We start from the raw sequence: 27,616 nt of genomic DNA, 5'->3' as shown, positions 1-27,616 counted from the left end.
CATTATCTTATGATTAAATCTTGATTTCACTCTTCTACGGCAAACATATCAGACAAGATAAAAGTGCTGTGTGACTTGTACATCAAGAGCCGAGATGTTTTACGTGCCTTTTTCACGCCTTCTTTCTTAAATAAATCGCAACATATACCACATGTGGAGACAGGACATTTCGAATTTAAAAAATAAAAAAATAAAAAATAAAATATAAAAAATCACTTGCACAAAACGATGTAAGAAACAGTTATCAGAAAGAGCACTTTGTCAAATTGACCCTTTGTCATCACAATCTTCCCTGTGACAAAGCTACATAAAAGCAACTCTTCATTCAACTTACGGGGCTTCGCAGATCAGCAGATAAGACCAGCCTTCCTTCAACGTGATCCTTAAACCTGCGCCGTGCTTCCTCTATCGTGGGTTGGTGTCCAGCTTTGCCCAACATCCCCAGGATCAAACTTCTCAGGAGTGCGTCTAGGTGACCTGGCACACAGTCAACAAAAGTCAGATTCAACGTCAGTTTCAATTCAATTGCATTGCTGAGCAAATGACACCCAAAGTGCAGTACTCGTGCAGGAGAGGATCAAGTCTTCAGATTTACTCTTCAGATGCCTGCAATCTGGCAAAGCAGCATTTTCCAGTCATATCCAGTTGATGGGAGACGGCATAGTGTGGGATTACCGTCCCATATTGTCGACATTGGCGGACATGACACTGCACCCTTAAATACACGCAATAAGGTTTCCGCGTTATTTGCCCTCCAATTACTGAGCTGATCAAATTCAAATTTACTACATGACAAGGTGCAATCTGAATTCAAGCTGTTCCAGGCTAGTAACAGGCCTTAGGCCCATCTCGACCACGTTGATCATTGATCACCTGCTCCTGGTTCTACGTTATCCCACTTTTTCCATCCACTCCCAACACAATAAGGGAAATTTACAAAGGCCAACTAACCTGCAAACTCTCATATCTTTGGGATGCGGGTGGAAAACACAGTGCAAACACAGGGAGAATGTGCAAACTCCACACAGACAGCACCCGTGGTCAAGATCAAATCCGGGTCTCTGGTGCTGAGACAGCAGTTCTACCACCTACAAGTCCTTTTACAGAAGCTTGAAATTCTACATTATGAACAGTCAGGTTTTATTGGCAGAGTCACTCAGTTTGAGCCAGAAGACTGTTTTTTTTTTTTTAAAATGTACCTGTTCCGAATTGAAAGAAATTTAATCACAACTACAAATGTTTATTCAGATTTATTAACCCTAGACAGTTCCAGGAGTACAATTTATAACTTCTCCTTTATGAAAAGTTTGAGGGAAAACTCCAGAAGATGCCCTTCATGCTCAACACAAGGGCTTCTTGGAATCAAAGAGCAACATTTTGACACAGCTCATTTTAAACCAGGGATAAATGATTGGATGCTTATAATAGATTTAGCAATTTACTGCTAGAGACATTTTCCAGAAAATTGCAATGCTTTGGTCGCACACTGTTTTTCATGTTAAATGTGGAAATTAAGCAAATTAATCATGGAATTGTAAAATTACTTGTCTAAGTTAACACTACTCTACATGGTTTGACGACACTGCATTCAGCATGGTCTGATTGTCAACACTTCCTTGCTATAGGAAGGATGTCTAAGCTGGAAAGACTGCAGAGAAGATTTACAAGGATATTATTTACCAGCACTCGAGGACTCGAGCTATAGGGAGAGATTAGGCAATCTAAGACTTCTTAGAACGCTTGAGGCTAAGGGGTGATCTTATAGAGGTGTATAAAATCATGAGGGGAATTGATAAGGTGAATGCAGAGTCCTTTACCCAGGATACAGGAATCAAGAACTAGAGGACATGGATTTAAGGTGAGAGGGGACAACTTTATCATTCAGAGGGTGGTGGGTAAATGGAACAAAGTGACAGATGTCAGTTGAGGCAGGGTTTATAACAATTATAGGGTGTTGGTGAGGTACATGGATAGAAACGGTTGTGAGGGATATGGGCCAAATGCAGGCACAGCTTAGGTAGGGCATCTTGTTTAGCTTGGACAAATCGGGCCAAAGGCCCCATTTCTGTGCTATATTCCACATGGTTTGAATACACGCATGTATGAATATTCTACCTGGGTGGCACTCAAATTATTCCATTGTTTCTCAGTACACATGACAACAATAAACTACTGTCATTATTTACAAATCCAGGTAATCCCTTCCTGTGACATAGCCTCCACAGCCTTCTGTGGCAAATGAAGTCACAGATTCACCATCCAAATTTAAGGATTTGGAAAATGTTAACCTACAACCTCCATTTTATTTGGAACGGAAGTCTAAATATGTCACTTTCTTTTTATGTTCCTTAGAACTGGTGTTTGGTTTTGATCCTCGAGTAAATGGATGCAAGGTATGCAGTTAACACATTTATCAGTGTTATTGTGATCTTGTCTGTACCAGTCGTTTACAACTCGTTAACCTACTCTTTAATTACCGATGCTCAATCAGCTAGTCCATGTTTGGTGCTGGCCCAATATATGCAGAGTCAAATAATGACTCCCCTCAGGCTCAGGTAATTAATAACAAGGGAGTGGATATTTTTAGAAATGAAAGAAAAGGACATTTTTGATTGAAAGTATGAAGATGGCCAGTATGTTTCTATCATAATACCACATACCCTCAAAACATAAAATCACAAGCTGACATCACATAGATACAGAGCTCAGTGATGTATAACAATCATCCCAGCTAGAAATATTCTGGTATTTTATCTAAATGGACAATTTCCCCAGTTTCTCACACCCACCCCAATCCTCAAGCCACAAGGCTTTTTATCTTCAAATGCTCTTTAATTACACAGAGGTTGTGCAGCATCCTTCATCTTATCAGCCTGCAAGGCACATCTCAGTGGATAGACTGGATATTTTGATGACCTTAAAGGACTTCATATCTTTCTACAAGTAATTTGTAAGTGAGAGACTACGTGATAAAGTCTCGACGATGGGAGCAGATGAACAAACGAGGCACTTGGTTTGTGACAAGAACAACCTTCTCTGCATATTCTTCTCCACAGTTCTCCGTTTATTTATTCATCCACCCTTTAATCAAACACGCTGCCATCAGCAGCTAAAACATTCAAAGGCTATGATCTTAACCTTTTCCAAGTGCAGCAACAGTCTTTGACTTGTAGACTCACTTACACTCCAAAAATATTGTTGCCCTATATGTGTTGAAGAATTGCACAGTAATATTTCTATCTTCCTGATGTACCTCTCAGAAGGGTTGTGCGTTTAGAATATTTACGCCCAGTTCCAAGATAACAGGCTGTAAGAAAATCAAAGATGACTTTTCCCTCTCTTTGTCCCTGAGCCTGAACAAGTATGACATTCTATACGAGGTCATCCAACTCAACTCAGACCCGAAAGTTAAAACCGACTCAAGGCTGTAAACTGATCTGAAGACATGTTCCATATTCTTTGTAATTTCAATACAATTAGAACGGACAAACCATCAAGGAGAAAGATAGTTACTTTAGGTAGACGTGGCTCTTAAAACATTAACATACCCTCGCCATGCTTCGGATCCCAGCCAAGCTTCAACCCGATGTACGAGAACAAGTCAACAATAAATTCTTGCAATTCTTCAAGGAAGTCTGTATGGGATAATAACGTAGAAAGTGTCCCCAGATTGGTGCTTATATCGCTCCACACCGTGTAATTTGGCTCATTCACAAAAGCCTCCATGACTTTCAAAGCTTCCACTGTGCTGACAATGCCGGCTCGAGCCTAGAAAACACACAGGAAGACAACATCAGCATAAAAGTCAGACATCTACACAACTGCCCTTCTGACAGACATCTCAACTGCATCATGGCAACTTGGGAATTTAAATTCAAGTAACTACATAATTCTGCCAATATGTAGTATCATGAAACTAGCTGGTTTTTGCAAAAACACATCTTCCTTCTAATTTCCTTCAGGAAAGGAAATCTGCCATATTTACATAATCAAGCAAATATTTCACCATAAGGCCAACCGGTTAATCCTTAGTTATTTTAATTCATGAATAGAGATGGACAATAAATTGTGTCCTTGAACAATTCCCACATCTCAGAAATAAACAAATAAATAGGCAGCCCACACAGGTATATAATCATTCAAATACCTTGGTGTCATCACCGTACAGGGAATTACAACTAATTACATTGCTTCAAAAAGTGGTTCCTCTGATACCGAGTAGAATTGCTATTGCAGCATTACCATGAAGGTCAAACTCATCAATGGACTAATCAAGTTCTCTTATTGTGGGTAAATGCAAAACACTTTCACAACAATAGACATACCACTCAGTTAATCAAAAAGCAATTTAATTAGTGAACAAAACTAATTGCTGGAGTAATTCAAAAGGACACAAGGTGCTGGAGTAGGTCAGGCACCCTCTCTGGCGAACACGGATTGGTGACATTTTGGTTAAAGATTCTTCTTCAGATACCCAACCTGACCTGAAACGTCACCTATCCCTTGTTCTCCAGAGATGTTGACTGACCTGCTGAGCACTTTGTGTTCTCATGTGTATTAACCAGGTTCCTTGCTTCTACTGCTGGAGTAATTCAGCAGGTCAGCACTTCGTGTTTTACTCAAGATTCCTGCATTTGCAGTGACTTTAGTCACTAAGGGTGGCACGGTGGCGCAGCAGTAGAGTTGCTGCCTTACAACACCAGAGACTCAGGTTTGATACTGACTATGGGTGCTGTCTGTATGGAGTTTGTACATTCTCCCTGTGAATGTGTGGGTTTTCTCCGAGTTTTTTCCGGTTTCCTCCCGCCCCAAAGACGTGTGTAAGTTGATTGGCTTCTGTAAATTGTAAGCTGTCCCTACTCCCTAATGTGTAGAATTATGTTAGCAATCGTAATCCCAGGGTAATTGTTGGATGGTGCGGGCTTGCTGAGCCAAAGGCCCCGTTTCCATGCTGTATCTCCAAAGTATCAATGAACAGATGATCCCACGTGCCAAAGTGCCAAGTAAATTATCCTATTAAACATGGCAGCAATATCTACAAAATAAAGTTCAGTTGCTTATATCATGGGTCAAAATGGCCTACTCCTGCACCTATTGTCTAAAAGTCAACAACACCAGTTTCAGACCATTTAGAAAAAAATTGCAACGGGGAAAGAGCTGGGGAATGGATCAGCCAGATTGTTCTTGCAGAGGACCAAATGACCTACTCTTGCACGCATTGTCTATTGTCAGGGCCAATATGGTCGTAGTCTCCATCTGTTATCATTTAAAAAAAATTTTTAAATCAATATGATCGAACTGATTTTTTTAATGAAGGTTTAAGCTTTTTATCAACTCGGCATGTTGTTCTACAGCACCTCCTATGCAAAACAGTTGCTTAAGATGGGCAAGCATCAAAGGCATTCTGATACATTGATATTGGGGCCTGGATCAGTTGGTAAAGACCCAATCAATGCACTCAGCAGTCGTTTAAAAAAAAGCTTTGGCATTATTCTTCACTTCTCTAAATGTCAAATATGCTAGGTAAATTTGTTCAATACACAGCCCAACTGGGTAATCAGAAAATGCTTTGCCAGCAAACACTGAGGAGGCTTGGAATCAATTCAGAGATAATTAATTGTTTTCCAGAAAAGATTCTTCCAAACAAGAAAAGATGCAAGCAAGAAATTCTGGATGCTAATGCAGCAAAATCTGCATTTCCACCAATGGTCACTACCTGCCTGAACATAAAGACCTACCCCTTCATTCCTCCTGTGCTCACAACTACCTCGCAAATGTCAACCAAAGAACATGAACTTTGGCGCCACGACAGAACTCTGACTCGGGTGCTGTCTGTGAGGAGTTTGCATGTTCCCTCCTATGGGTGCTCCGCAATGTTTGTGGATTAATTGGCCTCTGTTAATTGCAGCGTGTAAGATGTGGATGTGAAGTACCAAAGAACTAGTTTTAACAGGCGATCGTAGGTCAGTGTGTCTGCATCTATCCTTCAATGTTCCCAATGATGGGGGAGTCCAGAAACAGGGGCCACAGTCTAAGAATAAAGGGGAGGCCATTTAAAACTGAGATGCGAAAACACTTTTTCACCCAGAGAGTTGTGAATTTGTGGAATTCTCTGCCACAGAAGGCAGTGGAGGCCAATTCACTGGATGAATTTTAAAAAGTTAGATAGAGCTCTAGGGGCTATCGGAATCAAGGGATATGGTGAGAAGACAGGCACAGGTTATTGATTGTGGATGACTACAATCAGTCTGAAGGAAGGCCCCAACACAAAACATCACTATCCATGGTTTTCCAGAGATGCCTCCTGGCACACAGAGAAACGTTTGAAATACTTGTAACAGGAATCCACATTATCAGAAACTTAATGGACCAACCACATAAATACTTTGGCTGGAAGATGTAAGAGGCTGGATATTTTGTGCCAGATGACTAATTTTCCATATCCTGAAAGCTTTACCACCATCTACAAGGCTGGATTAATAAGACATTTGCATCAAGACCACCACACAGCACCGCATATTTCCTTAAACATGCATTCTCCTTACCATTAACACATCAAGGCATCACAATTAGATAGAGTGGTAAAGATGATGTATGGCATGCTTGCCTTCATCAGTCAGGGCATTTGGTATACGTGTCAGGAATTGATGTTATAACTTCGAAAGATATGGTTGGGCCACATTTGGATTACTGTGTGTTGCCCCATTACAGGAAGGACATGGAGGCTCTGGAGAGAGTGCAGAGAAAGTTTACCAGCTTATTGTCTGGGTCAGAGAGTATTAGCTACAAGAAGAGGTTGGGCAAACCTGTTTGTTTCCGTGGGAGTGACGCAGGCTGAGGGACAACCTGACAGAAATACTTAAAATTATATAGAACAAATGGACAGTCAACCTTTTTTCCCCCCAAAGTGGAAATATCAATTACTAGAGGGCATAGTTTATGTGTGAGAGGGGGAAGTTTTGAAGATTTACAAGATTATTATTATTTTTTAAACAGAGAGAGTTGGTGCCTGGAACACGCAGTCAAGGAAAGTGGTGGAAGCATATACGATAGCAGCATTTTAGAGGCATTTGGACAGATATGTGAACCGGGAATAGCTGGAGGGTTTTGGATCACATGTTGGCAGTTGTGTGGTTTAAACCAACATAGTGGTTGGCACAGACTGTGGCTGGAAGACCCGTTCCTGTGCTGTGCTGCTCTATGTCGTAGATTCTCCCTTTTCTCAGCATCACTTATAGATGCAAAGACAGTCCAAAGTCTGATGGACAAAGTCAACATGGTTCTGAGGGGGAAAATGTATGCAGCAGAATTACAGCACTCCTCGCATTTAATTTCCAACAGTTAGTTGAAGGCAAGCCAGCACGAAGAATTGCTACTTGTTTGAGCTCCCAGTCATCCAGCAAGCATCATAGTATGCTTGCCAGCAGTTTAAAGCGTTTTTGCACGTGATATTATCATGAGATTCTGTAATGCTGAAGTGAATAGCATGAGGTCTCTCCACTCAAATTGGACAGCACTTCAAAGCCAAACAGCACAATTGTTTAGAATCGTTTTAGGATTAATTACACTGAAGGATCTGTGTTTAGATTAAAGAAAGTTTTCTAATTGTTCTTGGCCAGGAAGCAAGCATAGTTTAAAAACTGTACTCTATGCAGTCAAGTCTGAGAGGGAGTGTACAGCCGAGCAAGGCATTTTACACTAGACTGGCTCAAAAGGCTGACTAAAATCAAAGCACTGCCGGGGAAGTCGTGTGATTGATTACATCTCTCATGAATGAAAGTGGATGTAAAATGAAGCAGAGTGAAATATGACAACTGCTACTCCATACATTAAATTGCTCAAAGTGCTTTAATGATTCAAAAGCAGAAATATTCAATCGACTGAAAAATCTATAATTTTTTTTATGAGGGCGCAAAGTATACAGAGTTTAATTCTGATCACAAGGTGGATCAATTATTGAAGCATGACATAAAAGGTAGGATGGCATAGATCTATAGGTAAAGTACTTAGTTTGAGGATAGAAGATGTAACCAGTGTAGAATATCTACACTGAATATCACTCAAAAATGAGGTCAAAGGGATTAACATAGAAACATAGAAAATAGGTGCAGGAGTAGGCCATTCGGCCCTTTGAGCCTGCACCGCCATTCAATATGATCATGGCTGATCATCCAACTCAGTATCCTGTACCTGCCTTCTCTCCATACCCCCTGATCCCTTTAGCCACAAGGGCCACATCTAACTCCCTCTTAAATATATGATTGGAGAAGTAAATTCATGAATGCAGAGTTTACAAGGATGAAGAGGAAGAAAATCTAATGCACAGCAAAGGTTTGAGGTGAGGAGTGGAAGATACACCGAAGAGCAGGAATAATGCAGGGAAAGTCAGTGATAGCTTAAAAATTCAGATAAAGGACACAGAAACACGGGCTGGATTCAATCTTAAGAATGATAATACATTTGAGGCAATATGAAAACTGGAGGCAATGTCGGGTTGCATGGATGGGGTGCGATGAGACAGGAAACAGGCTTCTGAATGATCCATAACTTAGAGTCTGGCCAGGGGAATGTTAGTGTAATTAAGTTCAAATGCAACAGTAACTTTCATTGAGAATTCCAGTAGTTCATGTGAGGGTGGGAAAAGTTATGAAAATTGTTATATGCGCTCATTGTGATGGGAGAGAACATTCAAAGATTTGGGATACTATGATTACAATCTACCTCAGACTATGATAACAATCGAACAAGAAGCTATGATTGGTAATACAGGAACATGGAATTTGTGATGTTTAAGAAAGAACTGAAGAAGCTGGAAAATTCGAAGGTAGACAAAAATGTTGGAGAAACTCAGCGGGTGAGGCAGCGTCTATGGAGCGAAGGAATAGGCGATGTTTCGGGTCGAGACCCTTCTTCAGACTGATGTCGGGGGGGGGGGGGGGGAAAGAAAGAGGCGGAGACAGTATGCTGTGTGAGAGCTGTGAAGGGGAGGGAAAGGAGGGAGAAAACAAGGACTACCTGAAATTAGAGAACTCACTGTTCATACCACTGGGGTGTAAACTACCCAAGCGAAATATGAGGTGCTGTTCCTCCAATTTGCGCTGGGCCTCACTCTGGCCATGGAGGACGCCCAGGACAGAAAGGTCGGATTCGGAATGGGAGGGGTAGTTGGTGCTGAGTCACCGGGAGATCAGGTTGGTTATTGCGAACTGAGCGGAGGTGTTGCGCAAAGCGATCGCCAAGCCTACGCTTGGTCTCACCGATGTAGAGCAGTTCACACCTGGAACAGCGGATGCAGTAGATGAGGTTGGAGGAGGTGCAGATGAGCCTCTGCCTCTGCAGGAAAGACTGCTTGGGTCCTTGGATGGAGTCGAGGGGGGAGGTAAAGTGACAAGTGTAGCATTTCCTGCGGTTGCAAGGGAAAGTACTAGGGGAGGGGGTGGTTTGGAACAAATTGACCAGGGAGTCACGGAGGGAACGGTCTCTGTGGAAAGCAGAAAGGGGAGGAGATGGGAATATGTGGCCAGTGGTGGGATCCCGTTGGAGGTGGCGAAAATGTTGGAGGATTATATATTGCCAGAATGAGGCACAGCACAAATTGAAGGAACAGTACCTCATATTTCGCTTGGGTAGTTTACACCCGAGCAGTACGAACATTGACTTCTCCGATTTTAGGTAGTCCTTGCTTTCTCCCTCCTTCCCCAACTCTTCCCAGCTCTCCCACAAGCCTACTGTCTCTGCCTCTTCCTTTCTTTTTCCCACCCCCCCCCCCACCCCCGACATCAGTCTGAAGAAGGGTCTCGACCCGAAACGTCGCCTATTCCTCCACTCCATAGATGCTGCCTCACCCGCTGAGTTTCGCCAGTATTTTTGTCTACTTTGGAATTTGTAATTCCTTCCTTTTTTTCCTGTTTAAGTGTATGGATCAGCAGCGTATTCACGAGTAGATGTCATTCAGGAAGTTTAGCAATACAGATCAGATTTTGGTTTAGTTTATTGTCACGTGTACTGAGGTACAGCGACAGGCTTTTGTCGCGTGCTAACCAGTCAGCAGAAATACAAGACATGATTTTAATTGAGCCATTCACAGTTTACGGATACATGATAAGGGAATAAAGTTTAGTGTAAGGTAAAGCCAGTAAAATCCGATCAATTAGAAGCAGAAGAGTCATCTGAAAACAGATGTGGAAATAAGTAGCAACATATAAATGGAAGCCACATCTTCAGATGACACTGCCAAGAAACAACGTGCACATTAATTTTGGTAGAAGGCAGAAATCGATTCCGAAGATCTCCAATGGTGATGGGAAAAGCAGTATTTGTCAATAATCTCCTGGGCTATAACTGAATGAACAAGAATATCATTAAATAAATGCGGTCTTATCAGATTGGATTACACAAGTATTAAAGGAGTATTAAAGGGCTGACCTTTGGAAAAACAACCTTCACTGTACCAAGGGTACATTAATAACAAGAACTTTTACAGTGAAGGATTTATATATATATATATATGTGTGTGTATATATATATATATATATATACATACATACATATATACATATATATATACACATATATATACACATATATATATACACATATATATACACATATATATATACACATATATATACACATATATATACACATATATATACACATATATATACATATATATACACATATATATATATATATACACACACATATACACACACACACACACACACACACACACACACACACACACACACACACACACACACACACACACACACACACACACACACACACACACACACACACACACACACACACACACACACACACACACACACACACACACACACACACATATATATATATATATATATATATATAATAAAGTTAATTGCAGGGTTCCACTGTTGCAAATGTGCATCGATTAATAGAAGTCTATTTAGTAAATTCATATTGTACACACACTCAACATATTAGCGAGAGACAGAAGAGGCTAATCTGACAAACAGCTGTGAAACATGAAACTTTCAACCGGATGATACCATGCAGACTGATTCAACAGTGGTCAAGATATTAGTTTACAACGATTTTGGACCAGTCAAGGTCAAGAACAGGAGAGATCTAGGAATGACATCGATCTAGGATTGGCTTGTGTTCCGTCATTGCAGAATTACAGATAAAGGAGTTTTGAATTATAGTGCCAAGTTAGGATAATATTAATTCAAAGTCATCTGCTTAAAACTGTGTGGCCTTCTGGTTGCAATATATAGTGAATAATCCATTCTAAAAAATCTAGACAGATAAGGAAACTAGGTCAATCCTGTGTCAGAAGACAATTCCAAAGAATAGATGGAACAAATTGGACTCATTGTCATGAAGGGACTAGCCTGGGTAGATACCAATTAAACTTTCTCCTGCTGGGACAAGAATACAACACAGTGGCGCAGTAGTAGAGCTACTGCCTTACAGTGCCAGAGACCTGGGTTCAATCCTGAATACTGGTTGCAATCCTGACTCCGGGTGCACTGGTTTCCTCCCAGGTTCCAAAGATATACGGGTTTGTAGGTTAATTGACTTCTGTAAATTGTTCCTAGAGCATAGGATAAAATTAGCGTATAGGGTGATTGTTGGTTGACGTGGACTCGGTGGGCCAAAGGGCCTGCTAATCACTGTGTTTAAATGTTTAAACTAATTGAACCTGGAGGTAGTGTCATAGGACAAGGTCTCGCTCATGAAGGACTTTGATGAAAGTTCGTTTTGGAGGGTTATGACTAGAGCCAGGATTTTGCCATAAATGGCATGTGCCATTTCATGCCTTTTTTGATGATTTCAGGAAGATAATGCCTTTTTCACGATCGAGTGCCTAAATCAGCCTTTTTTGCTGTTTTAACGTAACTTACAACAAAATTTACACCACCGGGGCAAAACCTGGGTGTAAGTGGTGATTGAAAAGAGGTGCGTGGGAAAGGGTCCAGTCTTTGCAAACTGGAGTCATGCTTTAAGTTGGTGTGAAGTGGTGATTGAGGAGGAGTAGGTGAAGGGTCCAGTCTTTTCAAACTGGAATCAAGCTGTTAAGCTTCTGTTTATCGAAACTGCAGTTGAACTCGTTCAGGTCGTTGGTCAGCTGACGATTGTCCAAGGAGCGGGGGGGTTTTCCTCTTGTAGCTTGTGAATTCTTGCAAACCCTTCCACAGTGAAGAAGAGTCATTTGCTGAGAACTTGTTCCTCAACTTCTCAGAGTACCTTTCCTTGGCAGCTCTGATTCCTCTTCTTAGCTTGTACTTGGCCTGCCTGTAGAGGTCTGTATCACCGCTCCTGTAGGGTCTACCCTTGCAAGCGTCATAAATGCCTAAAGTCAAGTCAACACCTTGTAAAAAAACTGAACGATTTGGTGAGAGTGTATGGGAGTGATATATTCTCTACAGACAACTGTGTGCTGTTTTGCAATGCATGTGAAAAAACAGTGAATCATGAGAAAAAATAATTCATCTCCATGCATGCATAGACAGCTAAACACAAGTTGGTGGCAGAGAAACAGAAGGTAGGAAATACGCAAGCTTGGCTCCTCACAACATTTATTGCTGGCTCCAATCGCATATCTGAGTTTTCGAATGATCTGTGCAATGCATTCATTGATGCTGGAATTCCACTGTAGAAATTGGAAAGCAAATCTCTGAGGTTTTTTAGGGAAATACACAGAGGAACATATACCAAGCAAGTCATCATTACGGAAAAATTATGTTCACAGCAACTTCAACATTGTTGTGCAGAAAATTAGAGATGAAGTTGCATGCAACAAAATATGGATCCCAATAGACAAGATAACTGATGCTGTGGGGAGATTTGTTGCCAATGTGGTCATTGGTACACTGGAGGCAGGTCAACCATCAAAGGAGTATTTCTTGACATCTGAGGTATTGGAGAAGTCAAAGATCTGAACTATTGCTCAGTTGTTGACATCTTCACTTGCTGTACTTTGTACTTAAAGTTCCTGGCGATGTAGGTGAAGACATACATGGAAAATGTGAGAGGGTGATTTTTGCTAACAAAGATCTTGAAGAAATACAAAACCTAGCTAAAGTTCTTAAAGGTAGTTGTAATGCACAAGATATCGACATGAATGTAGCGTTTGTAGCTTGTTTCAGGTATGCATCAGTGATCCCAGCTGTGGTAGAAAGAGGTTTTTCATAACTGTAGTATATTCTGTCTGAAAGACGGCATAGTTTAACACCAGATAATTTGAAAAAATGCTGGTGGTTATGTGCAATCAGGCAACTTTGATCATTTAATGTAGTTACCTTTATAATTATAATTTTTAACCATATTCTGGTGGTGGAAATAAATGCCTTTTTAGTCAATAAATGCCCTTTTGTGCCTTTTTTGTAATTTTATTATGCCTTTTTGCCTGCCTATTTCAGAGATTTTTAGCGCCTAAACATCCTGGCTCTAGTTATGACTATTTGGAATTTCCACTTCAATGTGGTGTGGAAGTGGAATCATTAAGTATATTCAAGGTGATTAGACTTCCAGATTGTAGGATCAGGTGGTTCCTGGAAGGAATAAGGAAGAAATTGGGCAAGCAAACAATTGAGGCCAGAGATCAGATCAGCCACAACCTTAAAAGGGTAAATGGCCAACTCCTGTTCTTAATTACCATAAGAAAGGATGTGAATTAGAGAAAAAAGACACATGGAAATGAAAATGAATCCATAACATGATGCAAAACCCCAAACTGGAGGGCAATAGAAAATGGCACCAATGTAATGTGCCCTTTTAAGAAAGAGATATACCTCTTCCCCTAATTGTAATAGGGGACTCTATAGTCAGGGGGTCGGATAGGCGATTCGGTGGACGCAGACAAGAGACCCGGATGGTAGTTTGCCTCCCTGGTGCCAGGGTCAGGGATGTGTCTGAACGGGTCCAAGAAATCCTAAAATGGGAGGGAGAGGAACCTGAGGTTGTGGTACATATAGGTACCAACGACATAGGTAAAAAAAAGAGAAGAGGTCCTGAAAGAAGAATTTAGGGAGTTAGGTAGAGAGTTAAGGAGAAGGACTGCAAAGGTAACACTCTCAGGATTACTGCCTGTGCCACGCGACAGTGAGAGTAGGAATGGAGCGAGGTGGAGGATAAATGAGTGGATGAGGGACTGGTGCAGTGGGTATGGATTCAAGTTTCTGGATCATTGGGACCTCTTTTGGGGAAGGTGCGACCTGTACAGAAAGGACGGGTTGCACTTGAACTCGAGGGGGACCAATATCCTGGCGGGGAGATTTGCAAAGGCTACTGGGGAGACTTTAAACTAGTATGGTTGGGGGGAGGGACTCAAATTGGGAAAGCTAGCAGTCAGTGTGTGAGGCAGGAGGCAGAGAATGGTAGCACTCTGACCTAAAATGTAGGGGAGAGAGAAGAAAAAGACAATAAACAGAGAATAAGAGAGGGTGGGTTTCTTAAATGTGTATATTTTAATGCTAGGAGCATTGTAAGAAAGGTGGATGAACTTGGAGCCTGGATTGACACCTGGAAGTATGTCGAGTCTGAAGAAGGGTTTCGGCCCGAAACGTCGCCTATTTCCTTCGCTCCATAGATGCTGCTGCACCCGCTGAGTTTCCCCAGCAATTTTGTGTACCTTGGAAGTATGATGTTGTGGCGATCAGTGAAACATGGTTGCAGGAGGGGTGTGATTGGAAACTAAATATTCCAGGATTTCGTTGCTTCAGGTGTGATAGAATTGGAGGGGCAAGAGGTGGAGGTGTTGCATTGCTTATCAGGGAAGATATTACAGCAGTGCTTTGGCAGGATAGATTAGAGGGCTCGTCTAGGGAGGCTATTTGGGTGGAACTGAGAAATGGGAAAGGGGTAGCAACACTTATAGGGGTGTATTATAGACCGCCAAATGGGGAGCGAGAATTGGAAGAGCAAATATGTAAGGAGATTGCAGATATTAGTAGTAAGCACAAGGTAGTGATTGTGGGAGATTTCAATTTTCCACACATAGACTGGGAAACACATTCTGTAAATAGGCTGGATGGGTTGGAGTTTGTAAAATGTGTGCAGGATAGTTTTTTGCAGCAATACATAGAAGTACCTACTAGAGAAGGGGCGGTGCTGGACCTCCTGTTAGGAAATGAGACGGGTCAGGTGGCAGAGGTATGCGTTGGGGAACAGTTCGGGACCAGTGATCACAATACCATTTGTTTCAATATAATTATGGAGAGTGTCAGAACTGGACCTAGGGTTGAGATTTTTGATTGGAGAAAGGCTAACTTTGAGGAGATGCGAAAGGATTTAAAAGGAGTAAATTGGGACATTTTGTTTTATGGGAAAGATGTGGAAGAGAAATGGAGTACATTTAAAGGTGAAATTTTAAGAGTACAGAATCTTTATGTCCCTGTTCGGTTGAAAGGAAATAGTAAAAATCGGAAAGAGCCATGGTTTTCAAGGGAAATTGGACACTTGGTTCGGAAAAAGAGGGAGATCTACAATAATTATAGGCAGCATGCAGTAAATGAGGTGCTTGAGGAGTATAAAGAATGTAAAAAGAATCTTAAGAAAGAAATTAGAAAAGCTAAAAGAAGATATGAGGTTGCTTTGGCAAGTAAGGTGAAAGTAAACCCAAAGGGTTTCTACAGCTATATTAATAGCAAAAGGATAACGAGGGATAAAATTGGTCCATTAGAGAGTCAGAGTGGACAGCTATCTGCAGAGCCAAAAGAGATGGGGGAGATATTGAACAATTTCTTTTCTTCGGTATTCACCAAGGAGAAGGATATTGAATTATGTGAGGTAAGGGAAACAAGTAGAGTAGCTATGGAAACTATGAGATTCAAAGAAGAGGAAGTACTGACACTTTTGAGAAATATAAAAGTGGATTGAGGGAAGTTAGTGTAGAAATAGCAGGGGCTATGACAGAAATATTTCAAATGTCATTAGAAACGGGAATAGTGCCGGAGGATTGGCGTACTGCGCATGTTGTTCCATTGTTTAAAAAGGGGTCTAAGAGTAAACCTAGCAATTATAGACCTGTTAGTTTGATGTCAGTGGTGGGCAAATTAATGGAAAGGATACTTAGAGATAATATATATAAGCATCTGGATAAACAGGGTCTGATTAGGAACAGTCAACATGGATTTGTGCCTGGAAGGTCATGTTTGACTTATCTTCTTGAATTTTTTGAAGAGGTTACTCGGGAAATTGATGAGGGTAAAGCAGTGGATGTTGTATATATGGACTTCAGTAAGGCCTTTGACAAGGTTCCTCATGGAAGGTTGGTTAAAAGGTTCAATGGTTGGGTATTAATGGTGGAGTAGCAAGATGGATTCAACAGTGGCTGAATGGGAGATGCCAGAGAGTAATGGTGGATGGTTGTTTGTCAGGTTGGAGGCCAGTGACTAGTGGGGTGCCACAGGGATCTGTGTTGGGTCCACTGTTGTTTGTCATGTACATCAATGATCTGGATGATGGTGTGGTAAATTGGATTAGTAAGTATGCAGATGATACTAAGATAGGTGGGGTTGTGGATAATTAAGTAGATTTTCAAAGTCTACAGAGAGATTTATGCCAGTTGGAAGAGTGGACTGAAAGATGGCAGATGGAGTTTAATGCTGATAAGTGTGAGGTGCTACATCTTGGCAGGACAAATCAAAATAGGACGTACATGGTAAATGGTAGGGAATTGAAGAATGCAGGTGAACAGAGGGATATGGGAATAACTGTGCACCGTTCCCTGAAAGTGGAATCTCATGTAGATAGGGTGGTAAAGAAAGCTTTTGGTATGCTGGCCTTTATAAATCAGAGCATTGAGTATAGAAGTTGGAAAGTAATGTTAAAATTGTACAAGGCATTGGTGAGGCCAATTCTGGAGTATGGGGCACAATTTTGGTCGCCTAATTATAGGAAGGATGTCAACAAAATAGAGAGAGTACAGAGGAGATTTACTAGAATGTTGCCTGGGTTTCAGCAACTAAGTTACAGAGAGAGGTTGAACAAGTTAGGGCTTTATTCTTTGGAGCGCAGAAGGTTAAGGGGGGACTTGATAGAGGTCTTTAAAATGATGAGAGGGATAGACAGAGTTGACGTGGATAAGCTTTTCCCACTGAGAGTAGGGAAGATTCAAACAAGGGGACATGACTTGAGAATTAAGGGGCAGAAGTTTAGGGGTAACATGAGGGGGAACTTCTTTACTCAGAGTGGTGGCTGTGTGGAATGAACTTCCAGTGAACGTGGTGGAGGCAGGTTCGTTTTTATCATTTAAAAATAAATTGGATAGTTATATGGACGGGAAAGGAATGGAGGGTTATGGTCTGAGCGCAGGTATATGGGACTAGGGGAGAATACGTGTTCGGCACGGACTAGAAGGGTCGAGATGGCCTGTTTCCGTGCTGTATTTGTTACATGGTTACCCATAAAGCTGACTAATACCTGAATAGACTCAGAGTGATACAGTGTGGAAACAGGCCCATCGGCCCAACTGCACAAACTGGCCAACATGTCCCAGCTACACTAGTCCCACCTGCCCGCGTTTGATCCATATCCCTCCAAACCTGTCGTATCCATGTGCCTGTCTAACTGTTTCTAGTTGGACAATGGAGGGTAATCTCTTCAGTAAATCCAGATCTTTTGTGTGGAACGAGATTGTACAGGCTTTATGGATAGATTTTTTTTGTGAAGGCAGGTCAACTTTTCCCATGTGATTTAACAAAAAAAAATGGAGCAGAACTGAACAAAATCTTCTGCAGTGAGTACTTGCATCTCAAATTGGATGTAAAATGTAAGTATGAATACTGAACCGACAGCAGTTTTCTTTCATGTTTCTAGGCATACAATCTCAGCAATATCTTAACTAAACTGAGGTGGTGAGTCTGTGGAATTCATTGCCACAGACAGCTGTGGAGGCCATGACATTGGGTATTTAAAAGTGGAGATTGATAGGTTCTTGAGTAGGAAGGACGTTAAACGTTACAGGAAGAAGACAGGAGAATAGATTTGAGGGGGAAAAAAGATCAGCCACGATTGATTGGTGGAATAGACTCGATGGGCTGAATGGCCCAATTCTGTTTCTATGTCTTATGGTTATGGTTTTGTGGTGTCTCGTAAAAGTTAACCTCTTCTCTATTACACTGAATTATATGTCAAGTTTAAGATAATTTTAAAATCGCTTCCATGGCCTGGTCACTTCAATTTCTGTGATTTTCTCTGGAGTTATTATCTGGGGCATATGCCTCCTTAAAAATTGCTCAGAGTACCACAAATGTAATTGTTTTGTTATGAACAGCCATGCCGACAACCTAAAGCGCTACATTCCCACTCAAAATTGCTTTGCCTCTCCACTTCTTTACTCTTTTAGCTCTAGTTTCACCCCATCTTTGATGATTTGTTCTAGTATTAATCCTGGTGTCAACTTTGTTTGATAACACTGAAGCGAGATGTCCTGACTATGTCAAAAAAAAGCATACAAATGATTTATTCATGAATATAGAATCTTGAGAAGCATTATTTCTTATGCAAGCACAACTTGTTAGATATATTGAAAGCCAAGAATTTTGATCAAAGATGCATTTTGAAGTACAAAAATGGGATTACTACTAACTCCTTATTTGAACCTCTCACTTAGTTGTTACATTTATGGATTATGGAAATGTGAAAATCTTAGAACTCTCAAATTTACTTACCTTGAACTTTAAACATTAACATTCTAATATGATATGGAGACATCAATCCAGCCCTCCTCACCCCACCCCCAAAAAGCCCCATTGCCAGTAGCTAGACAACAACTCAGATTCAAAAGAGTGCAGGTTCACAACTAGATAGCAGTCCTGAGCTACTATCTACCGTATTGTAAACCCTCGGACTAGCTTTGATTGGACTTTACTAGACTCTATCTTGCACTAAACGTTATTCACTTTATTCCCTTTATCATGTATCTGTACACTGTGAATGGTTTGATTGTAATCTTGTATTGTCTTTCCGCTTATTAGTTAGCACATACAAGCTTTTCACTGTACCTCGGAACATGTGACAATAAGCTAAATTTAAAATACGAAGGTTCATAAATGTATGTTGATTTATTTCAAGGGGAAATAAATCTCATTTAGAATGAACACACAACTGTAAATCACCTTAGCCTTGCTCATACTACATCACCCGAACCTCAGATTCAATCCCATCTATTATTTCCAAGTGAGGAATAGTGCGACTCAGAGTGATTTCCACCAATTTTAATGTACAATGAATTTGGAAGTAAACTGGATTTTGGCCACAAAATAACTCAATTCTAATGAATTACATTTGGACTTCTGCAAGAACTGTGTTGATTTATCAACTGTCTGACATACAATACTTCAGAAGCTCTCTGTAGTTAGAGCATAAATACAAGTTTTGAAAACAGGAGTAATCTGTCAAATCTCTCCGACTTACCAGTGAAAACAAGTCATTCTGAAGCCCCAGTCGGTCCACAGGAGGAAGTGCAAGGTTCTGGACGCTGGATAATAAACGTTCGAGCATTGTTGGATCGTACTGAATTCGACAAAAGCCCACTGTTCCAGGGTTCAACTGAAGATTAAAAAGAAAACCACAAGAAGAATGATTGACATTGTACAGAGTCCATTCTGAGCGTAATTTAATTAATCCAAACATTCGTTCTCCATTATTCTATGAAACAACTAAACTGGAGGAAGGGTCTCGACCTGATAGGTCAACCATTCCTTCTCTCCAGAGATGCTGCCTGACCCGCTGAGTTACTCCAGCATTTTCCGGCTAACTGGAGCAATAGATGTGGTTGCCGGGAAATTACTTCAAATCCTGGAAATCTGAGGTAAAAGCAGAAAATGCTAGAAATATTCAGGTCAGAAATGCTGGAAATGCTGATTTTATTTTGCCATTTTTCTCCCTCTTCATGAATGTTGTGTAACAGTAGTTCTAGCATTTTCAGTTATTATTTTAGGGAGGTTTACCTCAACACCCAGTCACTGTAGTAGACACATAAAACACTGAGATTTTCTTTCAGCAGATTCTTGTTTTTGTCAGTGGGAGCGTGTCAAACCAGGGACACCACTAAAATATAAGGAACCAACCATTAACCATTGAAATAATTAGAAATCTTTTCTCAGATGGTGGTGAATCTCTAAAATGTTCATCCCTATTGGGTGTTGGATCCTGGATCATTAGAAATATTTGTGGATGAATATTTATAGATCAATAGAGGGGTTTAAGAAATGACAGACAAGAGTTGAGGCCAACATAGATCAGCCATGATCATTAAATGGAGGGGCAGGCTTGAATGCACATTTTGATGTTAAAAGCTTCAAAGCAGGAGCCTAATCAACAGCATTCATGCTGTAATATTAACCCAGCCACCCAAAGGCCATTCAGCCCAGCTTTCAGAAAGTCATCCATGAGGAAAAGGAAAAAAATAACTTACTTTGTTAGCAATTCTTATTACACACAGCTGCCTCACTTTACTTGGGTGAGAATGAGAATGGGAAATGATGTCTCTATTGAAGGCCTGGTCCTGTTAATTTCCGTGTGCTTGAACCCATTCAACTCTTCGACACTGCATGTAGAACTGCCATGAAACTCTGGTGCCATGTAATAGTCACCACCTGTTGTGTTTGACAGATTACTTCCAAACTTAGAAATGCCTCAGGAAAGGAGTGGTTCTGCTGGATCTTGTTCCCAGCAACACTAATGAAAGAATTGATGAGTGCAGCTGAGGCATTCGTTGACAACCCGCACTAGATCATTATCACGCATTGTCCAGTGATGGACTCAAGAGCATCGATGTTAAAAGCTGGAGACTGAAAACCAGCATTCTTGGTGTAATATGAACATGACTGCCCTAAGGCCATTCCACCCACCTTTCAAAAAGAAATTCATGAGAAAAAGGAGAAAATGCCTAACTTTACTTGGTGAGAATGGGGAATGATAAATTCTGCCGCAAATAAATATTAGCCTACAACAAATTGCATTTCAACAGAACAAATTGATAGGCTCATTACAATAATATTCCTACTGTGTACACAGTTAAGGGCCTGTCCCACTTTTTCGGCGACTGCCGGCACCCGTCATAGTCGCAGCAGGTGGCCGAAAATGTTCAAAATTTTGAAAATCCAGCAGCGACCAGAAAAAGGTACGACTCTTTGGACGACTACTCACGACCATTCAGGCGTCACCCCGCGACATGTCGATGCGTGACGCCTGTAGGGTCGTGAGTAGTCGCCCAAAGAGTCGTACTTTTTTCTGGTCGCTGCTGGATTTTCAACATGTTGAAAATTTTCGGCCACCTGCTGCGACTATGACGGGTGCCGGCAGTCGGCGAAAAAATTGCGTGTGTGGGACAGGTTTTTGAATCGTAAAGTCAAATCCAACATGAGTATAGCAATGCCTTGAACATCTGCTTCTCTCATTCTCCCAATTTATTAACAGGAATATCATAAACTATCAGGTTTAACGGATTATTTACGTCTAGTTAAAGCAGCCACCTGTTCACAAATGACTCGGATCCATCTGCAAACCTAGACAAATCTAGCAGGTAATTTGGAAACTAAACAATGCAATTTAAAAAAAAAACAATTTTCCATTTGAGGGCTGGAGAGGTTGGAGCAGAAATCTGCTGGGGATGACTAGCATTTGACTGGGCTTGGGAGTCAGGTTTGTCTAAATATCTTGATCATTTTTGTTTACAGATTGGGCAGACGTCGGATCCATACACAGATGAGCATTATTTCTGAGTAAAAACAGGGATGAACACCTGTGAACGTGGACAAGTTGCAGCAGTGAAAATAAATAAAAAGCTAGTCATTGCTTTTTAAAAATGTATATTCACTACCAGAAGGTGAGCTACCTCTAGGAAGGGTAAGAGAATCAGAACAAAGGCTGCTTTACTTCCCGTCTTTTCTACTCCCTCCTTCAAATATAAAAGCAACATGACTGAAAGTAGTAGACCAGGCGGCAAATTGGCTAACTGAAACCGAGCACCAAACTTCCCTGAATAGGCAGCATTTGGGTGTTCCAAAATGTGCACCGCTTGGGGAGAAGCATCAGTAAAATGTATGCATGGTCAGATAAAGTCAGAATTATCAATGGAATCAATTGCTCCCCACTCTATGGTTTTGGTTCGAATCATGCCAAATGCACCAGAAAGCTGATGTTGTCCTGTCAGCAGGTTTTAAGCCTTGTCACCACAACCAGGGTTACATTTGGATGGTGTTTCAAGACAGTTATATAACACAATTCAACTCAAATGTTAAGCTACCATGGGTATGAATTGTTTAAAGAGTGACGAGTGTACGTTACTAAACTACAATTGGAATGGGCAGTAAATGCTAGGTTTGCCAACAATCTACGTCCCATAAAGTGGATGAAACCAACAGCCAAGTATTTAATGATCGCATGAATAAAATGAACATATAGAAAAGCCAAAACTTATACTAAAATAACCAAAAACATCATACCAACTAACACCATGACCGCATACCTCCCTAAATGTGAGCACTGGCAAATCTATTGAACATTTCACCAAATTTCATCCAAGGGAACTAGGTTACAATTGGTATCAAATAAGTGTGAAATAAAGTACACCAACAGACATAAAATTAACACTTTGAGATTATAAACTGCACAGAGTTTATAAGAAAAATAAATCCATTTAGCAACAGTTGCATAGCCAATTGATGAGGTTTGATGAGAGTACATTGTCTCTGTTCTTACTTTTTGAAGGACAAATTAGCAGATGTGGCACAGATATATTGCAAAGATTAAAAAAGTTAAATAATGGGGCAGAGAAAAAGAACAGTGAAAGAAAAAGCAAAAAGAGAGGTGAAAGAAACAGTGACAAGTATCATAGAGATGCATAAATACAGCATTATTTAAATAAAATGAGAAAGATACAAGAATACAAGTCAAAACTATGGAGAAGGAATGTCCAGGCAGAAAATCCAGAGATAAAAATGCAGGCAAATAAACAAAAGCAGAACAATGGGTAAATACGAAGAGGGTTACAAATGGTGGCAGATTATTTGCTTTTATCAGGACAATTACAATTCAAAGGTTTGATCTGAATAAAAATTATGGCTTCCTTTCTTTATAATTCTATAGGTTAAGTTGAGCTGCCTTAGAGGAATCAATCAGCAAAGTTGCTGCATGAGGAATGTGTGTTTATGGTGAAAGGAAGGTCAAAACCTGTCAGGTCTCATTCGAGTGGGATTCCAAGTTTGCACTTTATCATCTTAAAGTATGATAATGCAAGTTTAGTAAAATCCCTATACCTTTTTACGTCATGGCTCCTTCCAAAAGTTTCAATTCATAGAACTAGACCGTGACAATGGGACAGCATAAACGGAATGGAAGAGTCAAAAACTAAGTGTGTAAAGGAAAGTGTGCACCAAAATGTTCTTTCCCCATCGCCACTCCCCAGATAGTGACTGGCCTGCTCTCCATTTACATCATTTCCTGCTATTTTTGTTCAAGTTTTTAATTACACATTTAAAATATATTTATTCAATTATTTTGTCCACCTTTTGGAAATACTTTAATAATATATTGTGATCTCTATCAGGATTTTTTTTTTTTTAAATTTATTTATTTTTTTATTATAAAAGCAAAGATCAACATCCATCTTAAGTAGCCAGAATTCAAGCCCCAGTTGCTATAACTTGGACATTTTGTTTGTTCAGCCATGTTACTCTGAACAAAATAAAATAATTTTCTCTTGCCCCTTCTTGGGTAAAAATGGAACAGGATCTTTATTCTGCCAAAGCTATTCTGAAACCAATGCTTGGTGAAATGCAATAACTGCCTTGTGCCAGCACGTCTTGCAACATTAAAGATAAGATCAAAGGGATGGCCTTGATTTTTTTGCTGAGCAAATTCTATGAGACTCTGCACCAAGACTCAAATGCAATGTCCCACAGAATCTACACCTTTAAACAGAATCCTCAAACAGAGAATTCTTAATCTTGTGAAAAAGGTCTTCGGTAGAGACGCTAGAGAGGATGTCAGGCACAAAAAAAAATAAAAAAATTGGAGGCAAAGATTTCACTTGTTTGTTAAAGCAGTTTGTTAAAGAGCAGACCCCGAGGACACAGGTTGCCTGCCTGCCCACCCTCTTGTAAAAACCTGAAGTAGATAGAGAAAAAGTCCATTTTAACTGAAAGATACAAAAGAATACGTACCCTAAACTACTTTTGGATCTCTCTGGTGACCTACCTTTATCCATTGATGCGGTTTCACATTCTTCACAGTGATAGTCATCTCTGGCTGGTCCAGTAACACCTTCACATTATCACAGCTTACATCTTCACTGGTGCAGATACTAATAGGGACCATCCAGTGAGGACAGTCACTACCTGGGAAACACAGGAGAGGTGTACTTATACATGAATGGATTTACGTAGCAGAGCCCCTGAGAAGATTGAATCCAATTTCCCTCAAAGGGCAGAAATATCCTCAATGGGAGCAGAATATATCAAGTAAATGAAACAAAGCTTTCAAACAGCAAATCTAACAGCTGATGAGACTCTTAAATGCCAGGTAGAAGTATTACAATTTGGTCTCAAGTTGCATCTGAATGGATGGGGGGGGGGAAAGAAAACAAAAAAAACTGGCCAGATCTTCACTGCTCCTCAACACTATCTAATGGGCAGCTTATTGGGTCTGCTGATTGGGAGAGATTTGGCTCTGAAGCAGCTCCCTGACACACACCAAGAATTATCATTTGGAAGAGGCAACACAGACTGGAGCACTGTACTCAAAGAATCAGTGCCAGGAAAGAAAGGGAGAAATAAAAAAATATTTTTTGGTAAACAAAAATAGAGTAAAGAGATATTGAGAGCTAATCTCACTGGCTTCCATGCTTCATGCAGTCAGATACGAGAAACGACTGAATGATAACATGTCCTATAGATCCATTAAAGTTTTTCAAGAAGACAGATCAAGCATCTAAACAATTTATTGTCAATTGGAAGCCATTTCCTTTTTGCCTTCTATTTATAATACTTCCTACCAGACAAAATTTTATGGCAACAGTTCTCCCGTATTAACAAAATATTAATTTGATGCGTTTGAACTGGATCTTTTGTTAAAGAGTCACATCAATAAATTTGTATAATTAAAAGGCCCCGAGAACAAAATGTTACCTCATTCTCCAAAGCAATTACAGCTCAAGCTCCAAATTAAAGAGGGAGATAATGACTATTTCTTAGGTTATGCAAAGCCCACTTAATGAATTTGGAATGGAGTTTCTTTTGGTTATGGTTTATTGTAAGTATAGTAATGATACTAAAGAGTGCAAAGTGTTTTCTGAACAACGTTAAGACAATAACTTTAATATTTAAAAGCTGGAATTGTTACCAAGTCATTATTTAAGGAACAAGTCAGACATTTAAGCTGAGATGCCACAGTGGTGCAGGTAGTACAATTACTTCTGTCTCAGGTGTATATAGTTTTATAGGTGTATAAAATCATTAAGGGAATAGTTTGGGTAAATGCATACAGTCTTTTTTTTCCAGAATCAGAAAATCAGGTACAAGAGGGGACAGGTTTAAGTTGAGTGGAGAACAATTTAGTAGGAAGCCAAGGGGCAAATTATTTAACTCAGAGGGTGGAATCAGCTACCAGATGAAATAGTGGAGGTAGGTTTAATAACAATATTTTAAAGACATTTGGACAGTACGTGGATAGAAAGGGATATGAGCCAAGCATGGTCAATTGGGATCAGCTTGAATGGGGGCATCTTGGTCAATATGGATGAGTTGAGCCAAGGGGCTGTTTCCATGCTGTATGCCTCTATCCATCCAATTGTCCTAAAGACAGTCACATAGTGTTTGGCAGAAATGAAAATAATTTAAGAAAAAATTTCAATGGTTCACAAAATGCTTTGCACATTATTGTTGTAGTCAGATCAGCTAGCAGTCAAAATAACTCACCCATACAGGTGAAATTTGGTGAAATGCTTGCATTCTAAAAATCTCAGCAACTTGAAAACAAGAAAAACATAACCAATAGCATCCCTATGAAGATGAAATCAATCGGCGACGACTGTCACCTGGCACTTCAAACAAATGGTGCTCATTATCTGCCATCCAAATTAGTGAGAACAAAAATGCAATTTGTCCAAAAATGGTAAAGCAACCCCTGACCTACAACCCCTGACCTACGTCACGCCTCCCTCATTCTGACCTCTTGGATCCATATCTTCTGACAACTCCTCAAAATCCAATCTCATTTTGTTCAAACCTTTGATCACATTTTCTAATGCTTCCTTCTTTGATTTGGTTATTATCAGGTTATGTTTGTGTGAAACAACTTAGAATGTTTTACTACATCTAAGCCAGCTTTTTTTTAATCCCCAATCTGTGTGGTTCAGTGGTTAGGTAATGCTATCACATTGAGATGCACTCAGTACCAATTGTCGCTTGTGCCAAATCTACTGATCCATCTGAGTGAAGGATATGGAATCTTTCAGTCAGGAACATGTAGCTTCCCAACATGGCGACATTTAAAAAAAAACAATGCTCATATATCTGGATGTGGGGAAAGAGAAAAGGAAAAAAGGAAAATTCGACTGCTGACTAGTTATAGGCAGACCCTATAATCAAACTTAAGTAAACTGACTGATACGACAAAGGCAGAAGTCATTTACTACTTGCTCAGTCCAGAGCAATGGTTTGGAAGACAAGTCTGGCATTCAATTTTCACTCTCAAAAGCAAGGCCATACTTATCAAACTGGAAATAAAAAGAGGCTAAAAAAAAAAGGATATCTAACAGGATATCATGAAACTGAATACTTTATTGTCACATGTGACAAAGCACGGTGGAAATGTTTGCTTGCATATCCCAGGTATGCAAATAGTCTCCACATACAGCGTAGACAAAATTACAAACTTTATTATTACAGCACAGAAATACATCCAGCCAGTGGTTGGATATCAAGGGAACTTTCTTCCACTCTACCTCACCTCAAAAACACTGGAATTGCCCACTGGATCGTTGAGGTTGTATTCCCTCACATGGCCACCTCTCTACTTCATGTTATTTCCTGAAGCAAGACACCTATTTACAGCTTCTCTGCCACAATTAAGGTCATATGGTCATAAGGAATAGGAGTAGGATTAGGCCATTCGGCCCATCAAGTCTACTCTGCTATTCAATCATGGCTGATCTATCTCTCCATCCTAACCCCATTTTCCTGCCTTCTCCCCATAACCTTTGCCACCCGTACTAATCAAGAATCTAACTATCTCTGCCTTAAAAAAATATCCACAGACTTGGCCTCCACAGCCATTTATGGCATTGAAATCCAGATTTGCCACCCTCTGCCCAAATAGTTTTTTCCTCATCTCCATTCTAAAAGAACGTCCTTTAATTCTGAGGCTATGACTTCTAGTCCTAGACTCTCCCACTAGTGGAAACATCCTTTCACTAATTAACAAATAGGTTCCCAAATCCTATTTCCTGGTAATATCCTTGGACCTCATTACCCCAAAGCCCATTTCCACTTATTGAAGAGTCAGAAATGCCCATCTGATTTGTCACAAAGGAGCAGCTGGCACCTGGCCACAGGTCAAGTGTACATGAAGCTCCAGCCCAATCACCCTAGATGCATACAGCACAAAATCATAC

General features: G+C 40.3%; 1 protein-coding gene across 3 annotated transcripts in view; it reads right to left on the bottom strand.

Moving 5' to 3' along the window:
• The window catches only part of npepps (aminopeptidase puromycin sensitive), a 159,183-nt gene that overhangs the window by 28,741 nt on the left and 102,826 nt on the right, over positions 1-27,616 (bottom strand). For 2 of the 3 annotated variants that reach the window (XR_004414294.1, XM_033034924.1), the window contains exons 15-18: positions 24,202-24,341; positions 19,414-19,548; positions 3,549-3,768; positions 335-477 (exon numbers count right to left, since the gene is read on the bottom strand). Coding sequence is in view for 2 of the 3 variants with exons in the window: in XM_033034924.1 (XP_032890815.1) it covers positions 335-477; positions 3,549-3,768; positions 19,414-19,548; positions 24,202-24,341 (638 nt within the window). In the remaining variant the exon portion in view is untranslated. The remainder of the gene's footprint in view (positions 1-334; positions 478-3,548; positions 3,769-19,413; positions 19,549-24,201; positions 24,342-27,616) is intronic. The other variant, XM_033034925.1, reaches the window with a different exon arrangement.

Source organism: Amblyraja radiata, chromosome 16, assembly GCF_010909765.2.
Source record: "Amblyraja radiata isolate CabotCenter1 chromosome 16, sAmbRad1.1.pri, whole genome shotgun sequence".
In the NCBI taxonomy this organism is placed as follows: Eukaryota; Metazoa; Chordata; class Chondrichthyes; order Rajiformes; family Rajidae; genus Amblyraja; species Amblyraja radiata.
Note: the sequence above shows the minus strand (reverse complement) of the source record. Positions and strands in the feature narration are given on the sequence as shown.